We start from the raw sequence: 12325 nt of genomic DNA on the forward strand, positions 1-12325 counted from the left end.
AGTTGAGTTTCCTGAAATCTTCTGAATGCTACACACCAATATGAACAAAATGTGCCAAATATGTTCCTGCTGAACACTGCTGCACTCAGCTGATTTATGCTAGGGATAAATTTGCCCCCCCTGTCTACCAACTGTATACATAATTAGTACAATTCACAGATGACTCAGTTATGCTGATTTAGCTATAGATAGACATATAATTATGTGAGTGTATGTAGACAAGCACACGCATATAAAGATACACTCCCAGACTACCATAGTGCTCTGTTAATGTTGCAAGTTTTCACAGTTTAAGTCACAAGAAGTCAGTAAATGCAGAACTTATGGTTTCTACAATTTTATCAGCTTGCCCATATTGCATGTTTTGTATGTACTCTGATATGTGTTTTAGAATATAAACTACACATATGAATCTGTGTGTTTTAGTAGAAGAAAAATAGGAATAGAAAACAATTCATACGTGAAATGCAAAAGTTAACATTGGTATTGGTGCCTCAGCTTGTACCATTTCTCCTTTCACCTTCAAGTAGGACACACAAGTCCATTGATTTTAATGGATTTTACTCTCCCATTCTCAGAAAACGTGTGTAATCATAAGAACACATGAATAGATGTAGATCTATTATATGTGCTCCTTCCTTCTATTCTATACTATTAATTATTCATGAAGCTGTGAGCCCAGGATCTGCTGTAGACAGAGCAAACATGAGAACAGATACTCCACCCCACTGCATTTCATGCCTATCTCCTTCCATTATGGAGAGGTTTTTCATCTGCTAGAAATTAATATTGGAGAACCAACAGCTTTATGAGGTTCCAAATTAAGACACACAAAACCTGGATCTCAACCTCCAATCCCTGAACAGGAAAAACTCCAATTGACTTTAAAATTATGGAGTGAAATCCTGGCCCCATCACAGTCAGTGGGAGTTTTGCCATTGACTTCAATGAGGTCAGGATTTCACCCTTGGAATTTATGACAGAGAACTAGGTCTTTGAGCAATGAGAAGTGCATGTACATTTAACTTCTGCATCCAAGGCTCTAGCTAATTGAAAGTGGCCATAAAATTGTAACAGCAGAACAATATCAGATTGATAGTTTCTGCATAGATGGACAATTGCTATTGCAATGTGATCCATATAACTTAACCGTGTCAACAGGGCTCTGAGCCAAAGGAATCTGAACCCTTATCAATCTCAGTTGCATATGAATATCAGAGATGATAGCTCATCTCAAGTGATTGGCCTCTTACATGTTCTCTGTATGTATAAATACCTTCTTGCTGTATGTTCCAGTCTATGCATCCCATGAAGTGGGCTGTAGCCCACAAAAGCTTATGCTCAAATAAATTTGTTAGTCTCTAAGGTGCCACAAGTACTCCTGTTCCTTTTGTGGACACAGACTAACATGGCCACTACTCTGAAATCAGTTGCAAACAAAGTTCATGCAAGTGGCTAAGGTTGTTTCTGAGATGGCACGTTGGTATATAACAAAAGGGACAGACATTTCCCAGCAACACGACCATTCAGTCCCCCTGGAGAAGGGACCTGGAAAGTTTGTGGGTTCGGGTGTTGTTTTTGTTTAAGTACAATAAATGTTATAAAAGGAACAGTACCTGGTCTCCAGGCTGTGGGCGCATCACAGACACACGATCATAGCCTTTTCGCAGCAGGACCCAGAGAGCATCTAACTTGCCCTGCAATTACAAGAAATACAGTGAATTATTTTCAATAGGCTCAACAAGTGTTTGGTGAATAGCTTAGTTCGCAGGCAGTACAGCTCGGACCTCTATTTTGATTAAACTGAATGCTGTGCTTGTGAAAGGTGCTGGATCAGTCTTGGAGTGTGATGTCCTCTCTCAACAGCAGCTCTATCAACACTTACTATGGATTCAAAAAATGAAGTTTTCAAAGAGCAATTAGGCACTTGAGTCCTGCTGAAAATCAACAGAAGCTGGGTGACTAACTTCCATTTGTACCTTTGAAAATCTCCCTCAAATCTTACGGACCACTTAAATACCTGAAAGGGTGTTTAAAGCATGCACAGTTCTAGTGCAAACTTCCCCATTCATCGCTCAGCCTTAAATCTAAGCTGGATGGGGACCAGGTTGGGTTGAGGGGTCTCCATGTCCATTCACTCCCTGGAATCTCTGCTGAGGTTACTGGTGAAAATGCTATATAAATTCAGGAAACCGATTGGGTGCATTTATACATGACATTCCCCACCAATTCCTCTTTTTCTTCATTAACTGGGATGGAGTAGTGGGTTTGTAAGTAGTGATGGGTTTCCTATTAGCAGTGCCAACTTGATTCTAACTGCTTCCACTCTGCTACACAGATCAGTCTGTTGGTTGCATTGTGATATATGTAAAAAATCTGCCTGGGATTCATTAATGGAGTAGAGAATGAAAAACTATTTATCCAACCATCCATCCTCTCTAAGAGAGCTTGGTCATGACAATGTGCTATATGGAAACGCATTTAATCTTTCATTTTATCTGCAGATTGGTAACAGAATATCAGGTTACCAAAGCTCGTGTGCTCATGTCTCTCTAGCTCTGTCCCTTATGCCAAGTTAGTGTCTGTGACTTTTTCCAGCAATCACAAACACCCTTCAAAACCTTGTACTCCTGTATCCTCAGTGTCAGGGTACGTCGACACTACGGGATTATTCCGATTTTACATAAACCGGTTTTGAAAAACAGATTGTATAAAGTCGAGTGCACGCGGCCACACTAAGCACATTAATTCGGCAGTGTGCATCCACGGTCCTAGGCTAGCGTCGATTTCTAGAGCGTTGCACTGTGGGTAGCTATTCCATAGCTATCCCATAGTTCCCACAGTCTCCCCCGCCCCTTGGAATTCTGGGTTGAGATCCCAGTGCCTGATGGGGCAAAAATCATTGTCGCGGGTGGTTCTGGGTAAATGTCATCACTCATTCCTTCCTCCGGGAAAACAACGGCAGACAATCATTTTGTGCCCTTTTTCCCTGGATTGCCCTGGCAGACGCCATAGCACAGCAACCATGGAGCCCGTTCAGCATTTTTTTTACTGTCACCGTATGTGTACTGGATGTCGCTGACAGAGGTGATACTGCAGCGCTACACAGCAGCATTCATTTGCTTTTGCATGATAGCAGAGATGGTTATCAGTCGTTCTGCTGCCATTGTAAACTGGCAATAAGATGATGGTTATCTGTCGTTCTGTACTGTCTGCTGCTATCATGGGTGTCCCTGGCTGAGGTCAGCCAGGGGCGCAAAGGCAAAACTGGGAATGACTCCCCGAGTCAATCCCTTCTTTATGGTTTCTAAAAATAGAGTCAGTCCTGCCTAGAATATGGAGCAAGTGTACTAGAGAACCAGTGTATCAGAGAGTACAGCTGCTCCATGTCAGATCCCGCAGAAATGACAAGCTGCATGCCATTCATGGGGGTTGCCCCTGCAACTACCCCACCCGTTGCTTCCCTCCTCCCCAACCTTCCTGGGCTACCGTGGCAGTGTCCCCTCCCCCCCATTTGTGTCATGAAATTGTAAAGAATGCAGGAATAAGAAACAGTGGCTTTTTGGTGAGATAAAATGAGGGGGAGGCAGCCTCCTGCTGCTATGACAGTCCAGGCAGAACATTAAGCAGTGCGGGGGAGAGGAGCCCAGCATCCTGCTGCTATGATAGTCCAGGCAGTACAGAATCTTTTCTTTACACAGGAAAGTGTAAAGTTGATATGATGAGGACGGTTACCAGCCGTTCTGTACCATCTACTGGGAATGACCAGGAATCATTCCTATTTTTACCCAGGCGCCCCCGGCCAGCCTCACCTGAGGCCAGCCAGGAGCACTCACAGGCTGATGGTGATGACGGATAGCAGTCATATTGTACCGTCTGCCACCGGGGAGGGGAGGAGAGTGGATACTGCTCTTCACTGCTGCAGCATCGCGTCTACCACCAGCATTCAGTAGACATAGGGTGACATTGAAAAAAGTCAAGAAATGATTTCTTTCCCTTTTCTTTCACATGATGGGGGGAAGGAGTAAATTGACGAGCTATACCCTGAACCACGCCGGACAATGTGTTTGAACCTACAGGCACTGGGAGCGCAGCCAAGAATGCAAATCGTTTTTGGAGACTGCTGTGGACTGTGGGATAGCTGGACTCCTCAGTACCCCCTCCCTCCCTCCATGAGCGTCCATTTGATTCTTTGGCTTTCCGTTACACTTGTCACACAGCACTGTGTAGCCTGGAGATTTTTTTCAAACACTTTGGCATTTCGTCTTCTGTAACGGAGCTCTGATAGAACAGATTTGTCTCCCCATACAGCGATCAGATCCAGTATCTCCCGTACGCTCCATGCTGGAGCTCTTTTTGGATTTGGGACTGCATTGCCACCCGTGCTGATCAGAGCTCCACGCTGGGCAAACAGGAAATGTACTTCAAAAGTTCGCGAGGCTTTTCCTGTTTACCTGGCCACTGCAACCGAGTTCAGATTGCTGTCCAGAGCGGTCACAGTGGTGCACTGTGGGATACCACCTGGAGGCCAATACTGTCCATTTGCGGCCACACTAACTCTAATCCGATATGGTAATACCAATTTTAGCGCTACTCCTCTCGTTGGGGAGGAGTACAGAAACCGATTTAAGGAGCCCTTTATATCGATATAAAGGGCCTCGTAGCGTGGACGGGTACAGCGTTAAATCGGTTTAACGCTGCTAAAATCGGTTTAAACGCATAGTGTAGACCAGGCCTCAGTCTCCCCAAAGCTATCAGCCTCAGGCTGTAGTACTGTTTGTAGCAGCAATTAACCTCATTGTGTGGTCTTTCTTTGGCCTTAGCTAAAGAGAAATCTTATGCATGATTGTAATTTCACATCTAGCTGAAGGATTTCAACAGGGGGAATTGTTAGAAATAGAGCTGATTGGAAAATAAATATTTTTTTCTGCAGAAAATGTCAAATTTCTATTGAAAAACAAAAATTTTCAGCTTGTAGCTGAAAATGGAAAATTTTTGGATTTTGGCCTTTCAGTTTTATGATAAAAAGCCAAAATTTTCCACAGAAAGTAGACACTCTGTGCATAAAAAATAAATTAAAAAAATATATCATTTGGTCTAAAACCCAATTATCTGTCAAAAACAGTTTCAACAGGATGCTTTTGAGCAGCTCCCAGTTAGAGGCGACAGATTGACATGTGGGAATTCCTGCCTTTGTAGCTCATCTGTGCAATCCCAATAAGGCATTCCTCTATTTCTGATTGGAATGAGGGAGTGAGAAAAGAGGCAAATACTGTGGTTGTTTTGCAGAAGAGTTTAACGAGGCCAGAAAAAGTATACAGCTGTGCACAGCACAATGTGCTCAGAAACATATATTCACTGCCCAGGGATTCCCCGTATTGTTGTAATGTTTTTCCTGTTCCTTCTATAAGGGGCCACTCTTCCACTCCCAAAAATGAATCAGCTTCCCTGAGATCTGAAGAAGCGTTTTCCTGAGTGCAGCATGTTGGAATTTTTAATTTCCAGCAGAATGGAAGAGCAAAGAGGTATACCTAGCATATTTATCAAACATTCTCTGCATTTCTGCCAATTGAACCTGAATGCACGATACTGGATTTTTTTGGGTACTGCTACAGAAGGATGTTTGAAGACATTTGCAATAAAATTATGGTCAATCCTGGATGCTGCTTGTGTTTAACTGAATAGCTGCCAGCAGTACCACACCTTTGTCAATAATATCCAGTACATTTTATCTGTGCACCAGGCAATGTATTTCCAGGGGAACCAATTTCCTCTGTGGATGGTTGAAGACCATTCCAGTCTTTTTACTAGTTAATAACTTGAGACAGGAAAGAACCTCAGTCCAAAATATCCCTGGCTTAGAGCAGGATCAGACCCATTTGCTATCTGGCCCATTAGGGCGGGAATTTGTTGTCTAGTCTACATTTGTACAGCTCCTAACACAATGTGGCCCTGATTGTGGCTGGGGTACTCTGACATTATTATAATAATAATGGCCTAGAAATGACCTTAACTGTTGTGGAATGAAATTAAATAAAGGGCAATTTAAGCTGGATATCAGAAAAAAAAGTTCTCATAGTGAGAACCAACAAAGTGTAGAACAGTTTTTCAGGGAAATCAGTAGAAACCCCTTTGCTGGAATCCTTCTAGACATGGACTGCACAAACACGCAAGGCTAAAGAGAGAGCCAATTCAGATGATCTTATCCTTATCTTGCTGGCAACTTTCACACTAGAGCAGGTGGGAACTTTTAATTCCCCCTCCCTCAACCACCACCACATACACACACAGAAAATGCAAGTTTTCATTTTTGAAAAAATTTTCAGTGGAAAAATTTGACTTTACCAATAAAGAATCTTTTTTTTTTAGTTTTTGAAAACCCAAAAAACCTAAAAAATTTCATCTGAAAACTGAAAGGTGTAATTTTTGGCTGAAAATATTCAGTTTTCCAAATAAATAAATAAATTTCTTGTGGAGGAAAGAACATTTTTTGGTGTATAGCTGAAGACAAGTATGGGAGCAGAGGGCCAGACTGGAAGCTCAGAAAAGCAGAGAGGGCTAGAGGTTGTATAAGGACAGCAGGGATCATGAGTTTGGAGGAAGTGGGGTAGACTGGAGTTCAGAGCTATGCAAATAATGAATTTTCTAGTTTGCTGCGTTTCTCCCTTTCAGCTGGGCAAAGAGATCAGCAAACTGCTCTAACTGAACTGTTTTGCTTTGCTCCTTGGATTATTGAAGAACATAAGAACATAAAGAAACAACCAAACTGAGTCCGACCAAGCAGGGCAAGAGGGGCAATTTGCCCCAGGCCCCCACAAGAGTTTTTTGGAGTCCCTGGAGCGGGGTCCTTCACTCGGTCTGGGGACACTGGAAAACTCTCACAGGGCCCAGGCCCCCAGAGCTTCTTCCGCTCCGGGTCGTCATCAGCAATTCGGCAGCGGGGGGGTCCTTCCACTCTGGGACTTGCCGCCGAAGTTCCCCAAAGACCCGCGGCGGGGCGTCCCTCTGGCACTTCGGCAGTGGGTCCTAGGGTGGGTCTTCGGTGGCAATTCAGCGGTGGGGGCCCCCCACCGACGAAGACCCCAGGCCCCCTGAATCCTCTGGGCACCCCTGCGACCAAGGGTCCATCTAGCCCAGTGTCCTGTCTTCTGACAGCAACCAGTGCCAGGTGCCTCAGAAGGAATAAACAGAACAGGTAATGATCAAATAATCCACTGGATTATACAGCTGATACATTTTTAAACATTTGAAAGAATGTTTAAGGTGTGGGGGGGAGGAGAATCCATTTGGTACCATCCAAATAAGTAACAACACTAAAGTCTGCTGTCTGACAGCACTTAAAGTCCAGGGTATTTCAAGCTGCAATATATCCACTCTCAACTAAAGGCAATCCACCTACTGGACAGACGCTCCTATGGAAGCAAATGTAAAAGGAAGAAAAATTCCATCAGATAAAGTGACAAAACCCAGGAAATCCTGAGTGAAGGATAGTGCTTGTGCGACTGTGTGAAGCGAAGGATCACATGCAAAGGAAGAGAGATGATCATCCCTTAAATGTGAATTTCCTGCTTAACTTTCCTCAAACATTGGTCCTAAGATTTGGTTTTGTGTTCTGCTTTATGAGGACTTTTTTTTGTTATTAGATTGCAACACGCACATTATTTACCTTTCATCCACTGAGTGAGGAGGTATTTTAAGCAGTGTAATACAACCAGAGGGAATAGTATATCTTGTTTAGCCAATGGAGTTGTGCACACTTTGAGCACTGGGATGAAGGAATATTTAAGATGAACACACAGGAGACATTTCCAGTGGGTGAGGCCAATGAGTCTGTGGAATATTCCCCCACAGGGAACAGTGGATGGTGATGTTATTTTCAAAGAAGACTGGAAAAAGCACTGAGGGATACACTCGAGTTAGCAATCCTGCTTTGGCTGGGTACATGGACTCAATTACCTAATAGGTCTTTCCTGCCTCTGGCTTTTGTGATGATGTGAGCACTTCCCTGCATGACACAATGCACATTCATCTCTGTACGTTCATGTTGTCCGAGGAAAAGATTTTGCCAAGAGCAGAGTGGGGTGCTGGAAATTTTTCTGATTGTAGGGGAAGGGCTGTAGCAGATCATCAAGTTCCCAAAAATTGTTCCTTCTTTTCTGCTGAGTTCTCGTGGATTGTGTTTAGGGAAAGTTTTGGATGCAGTTATTCCGTCTGCATATGTTGTCTTTTGGGGGTCATCCAGTGAGGGTGTGGTGGAGATTAATAACTAGATAAAGTCTGTTCTACAGATGGGCTCAAGCCACTCATCGCTGTAGTATGTGAGCACCTTCCAGACATACGTTAAGCAGCATGGCTATCCTCTGTCCCATGTGGTTCGTTCCCTCGCTTACCCCCTTCTGAGTGGTTTGTTTTGGTCGGTCTTTTTGTTAGTTGGTTTGAAATCTACCTGCTGCTCTGTGTTTATCTTAGGGAAGGCAAGTCAGAGAACTGCCCCCAGCACTTGGAGTGCAAGGTTGTGAGATTTGGGATGGTCCTTAGCTGTTGTGGGAGTTTGTTCCACAGTCTTGTACTGCCACAGCCTTGGCATAAATGAAAATCTGACCCTTAGCTTCTGAGGCTGCTCTAAGTCGGCCAGAGAGCATTTGCAGGGCATTCCCTCCCCAGCGGATGGGCAAGCTGCCAGGGCCGGTGCAAGGAAGTTTCGCGTCCTAGGCGAAACTTCCACCTTGCACCCCACCCCCAGCTAACCCCCCCCCCACCCACAGCAGCTAGCTCAGCCCTCCCCCTGGGGATCCCCCCTCGCAGCAGCTACCTCCCCCACCGTGACAGCTAACCCCTCTCCCCCCAGTCCGCCCATGGCAACTAACCCTGCCTGGGGAGACTTCCCCCTTTCCCCCGGCAGCTAACCCTGCCTGGGGACACTTCCTGTGAAAACTAAGCCTGCCTGAGTAACCCGCCCCAGCTCACGGTCGGCGCTGCTCTAATTCTCCTCCCTGCCCAGGCTTGCAGCGCTGATTGGAGGAGATTTAGAGCTGGGCTGTGTGTTCAGCGGAGGAGGCAGGGCGGAGGTAAGCTGGGGCAGGGAGCTGTTCCCCTGTGTGCCCCCCCTCGTTATTGCGGGCAACCCTCCCCCACGCCCCCCCACCCAGCTCACCTCCACTCCACCTCCTCGCCTGAGGGGACTTTTAGGCACCCCCAACCACTAGGCACCCTAGGCGGCGGCCTACTTTGCCTAAATGGTTGCACCGGCCCTGCAAGCTGCCCTGCAGTGTTCCGAGCCTTGCTGACCCATGGTCATTGGCCATCATTTGCTCTCTGCACAACAGAATCAGTCCTTAATTTCCTAGGGGCAGCTCTTCCTTGTGGCATCTGGCAAGAATTATTTTCTTCTTCACCAGGCTAATTATTAAGTAAGAGCAGGAGAGAGGTTTCTCCCTCTCTCTCTCTCTGCACTCAGAGAATGGAAGACCTACCTTTGCAGACTTTGTGAGGGTTTCAGGCATGAGTAGGGGAGAAAGCACTTTCAAAGGCTTAGCTACACCACAGCAAGAGCCTGGGGCCCCATTCCTCAAGTGCGTTCTGGCTGCTCTATACCACTCCAAAGCAGCCCTAAAGCCAGCTTAACAGCCACTTAAGGCTCTCCACTGCCTAGTGGAACACTTGGGTAGTGGAGAGATGCTGCCATGGTTTTTATATTGTAGATAGCATGGAGGGAGAAAAGAAGCATGACTGGGGTTCCTTTATACCGAACAACCCCTTGAGGCAAAGGCATCTGGTGCAAGTTAAAACAGCCTTTGGGTGGACTCCCAGGTCTGGGACTGGGAACTTTACACAAAGTCACTCTCACTGCTTTAACCTTTGGACATGAAAACTCTCCATAACGCTGTATGAGTGTTTAACATGTGTCTACTGGAATCAATCTATGGACAATGTATCTGGATAAGACCTACCTTGATTGGCGTGTACCACCTCTGGGGAGAAGAGGACCTGCGCATGCCATTTGCCAGGTTCCTGGGTTCGGGGAATTCATATTCTTGCTCTGGCATCTTCACTCTGGCATTCTTGGCTTTCTCTAGTTTAGCCCCTTCTTCTGTGGAGCCCTTTTCTCCCCAGCGGACCTAAGAAGAAAAACATTGTTGGCATCTTAAAATAGCATCTGCTGTTGAAAGTAAAGCTACAACATTTGAATCTGGATCTAGATTTTCCCATTGTCCAGATTCACTGTTGAGAGAGGGACAAACTGCAAAGTTTGAGTTTACACTGGGGCTTTGGTGACATATTTCCCAGATTTGGACCTTAGCGTCCAAAATATGGGTGTTAGCATGAAAACCTCCAAGCTTAGTTATCAGCTTGGACCTGGTAAAGCTGCCACCACCAAAAAAATTAGAGTGTTTTGGGGCACTCTGGTCCCCCCAAAAACCTTCCCTGGAGACCCCAAAGACCCAAATTCCTTGAGTCTTACAACAAAGGGGAATAAACCCCCCCCCCTTCTCCCTTCCAGCTGTTCCCTCCCTGGGTTCCTGGAGAGATACACAGAAGCAAGCTCCGTGAATCTAAACAGAGGGACTCCACCCTCCCCGTTTCCAGTCCTGGAAACACAAGTACTTCCCTCTTCACCCAGAGGGTATGCAAAGTCAGGCTTAGTAAATCTAACACAAAGAGATTTTCCCCCTGACTTCTTCCTCCCACCAATTCCCTGGTGAGTTGCAGACTTAATTCCCTGGAATTTCCACTAAAGAAAAACTCCAACAGGTCTAAAAAAGAAAGCTTTATAAGAAGAAAGAAAAATACATAAAAATGGTCTCTCTGTATTAAGGTGACAAATACAAGGTCAATTGCTTAAAAGAAATATGAATAAACAGCCTTATCCACAAAGAATACAATTTAACACATTCCAGCAACTACACACATGTAAATACAAAAAACCCCAAACAATATAAACCTACTGTCTTATCTCTTTGTACTTACAACTTGGAAACAGAAGATTAGAAAGCCAGGAGATAGAAAAATCACTCTCATAGCCGAGAGGGTCAGGCACAAGACAAAGAACAAGGAACTCACACACAAACTTCCCTCCACCCAGATTTGAAAAATCCTGTTTTCTGATTGGTCCTCTGGTCAGGTGTTTCAGGTTACTGGTGTTACCCCTTTACAGGTAAAAGAACATTAACCCTTAGCTATCTGTTTATGACATTTGGGTGCTGGGATCTGGGGCTTTGGTTCAGTCCCATCTCTCCTGACTGCAGTTGCAAGGAGTTCCCACTCTGGACATTTTGGCACATGTAGATACTGAGTTTTCTAGAAAAGGAGAAGATCATTTGTCTCAGAGAAGACAATTGTATAGAATCTAGAGGTCTTTCTTTACTTCAAACCTGATTCTGTCCTCATTCATGCAGGAAGTCCCACTGGAGTCAAAAGGGCCAGTTGCTTGAGTTGGGGTTGGTAGAAGCAGCAGAAAATTCAATTGCGGAAGGCTAGCTACACCCCTACGAGAGTCCAAAGTCCCATTCCTTAAATATATTCTGGATGTTCTGCACTTGCCCAGTGGAACAATGATTACTAAACCATTGGAACAACTCACCATGGGATGGGGTAGATTCTCCATCACTAGAAGTCGTTAAATTGAGACTGGATGTCTCTCTAAGGTTACGTCCAGTATGTAGAGTACAGACACTGCATGCCCTGCTAGCATGGGTATAAATAGCAATGTAGACGGCAAGGCACGGCTTAGGTGAGTAGAGTGCCCTAAACAGCTGAATCCCCAGAGTATGCACCCTACACAGCTCTCTGCACATCCAAGCAGGGCCTCCCATATCTAAACAGCTATTTTTAGCAGTGCGATGTCCTGCTGACTCCCTGCTGCCAGAGCCTTTGTGAAAGACTCCAGTGGTGGGGAAAGGCTCTGGTAGATCCCCGCTGCCAGACCTTTTCACTGTGATATGCAGCTATGATCAGCAGTGACCAGTGTGGACACAGCCTGCCTTTTAGTGTGGTGTGTAGCTACGCATGTAGTACCTGTACTCTACGGGTAGGGTGACCAGACATCAAGTGTGAAAAATTGGGATGGGGGTGGGGGGCAATAGGTGCCTATATAAGAAAAAGCTCCAAATATCGGGACTGTCCCTATAAAATTGGGACATTTGGTTACCCTATCTATGCGCCACCGTAAGTGTAGACATAGTCTAAAAGATACACTGTAGCTCAACCACAAGTTACAGGTGCTACTTTATGGCTTGTGTTATGCAGGAGGTCAGACTAGACAATAGTCCTTTATAATAATAGCCCCATAATAGTCTGGACCTGTACATTGAATGCTTCTGCCGAC

General features: G+C 45.2%; 1 protein-coding gene across 2 annotated transcripts in view; it reads right to left on the reverse strand.

Annotated features, from left to right (window-relative positions):
- ANTXR1 (ANTXR cell adhesion molecule 1) overlaps positions 1–12325 on the reverse strand; it is a 194068-nt gene that overhangs the window by 52407 nt on the left and 129336 nt on the right. For both annotated transcript variants that reach the window (XM_030551979.1, XM_030551980.1), the window contains exons 16-17: positions 9951–10118; positions 1617–1697 (exon numbers count right to left, since the gene is read on the reverse strand). In XM_030551979.1, coding sequence (XP_030407839.1) covers positions 1617–1697; positions 9951–10118 — 249 coding nt within the window. The remainder of the gene's footprint in view (positions 1–1616; positions 1698–9950; positions 10119–12325) is intronic.

The sequence above is a fragment of the Gopherus evgoodei genome, chromosome 2 (genome assembly GCF_007399415.2).
Source record: "Gopherus evgoodei ecotype Sinaloan lineage chromosome 2, rGopEvg1_v1.p, whole genome shotgun sequence".
NCBI lineage: Eukaryota > Metazoa > Chordata > Testudines > Testudinidae > Gopherus > Gopherus evgoodei.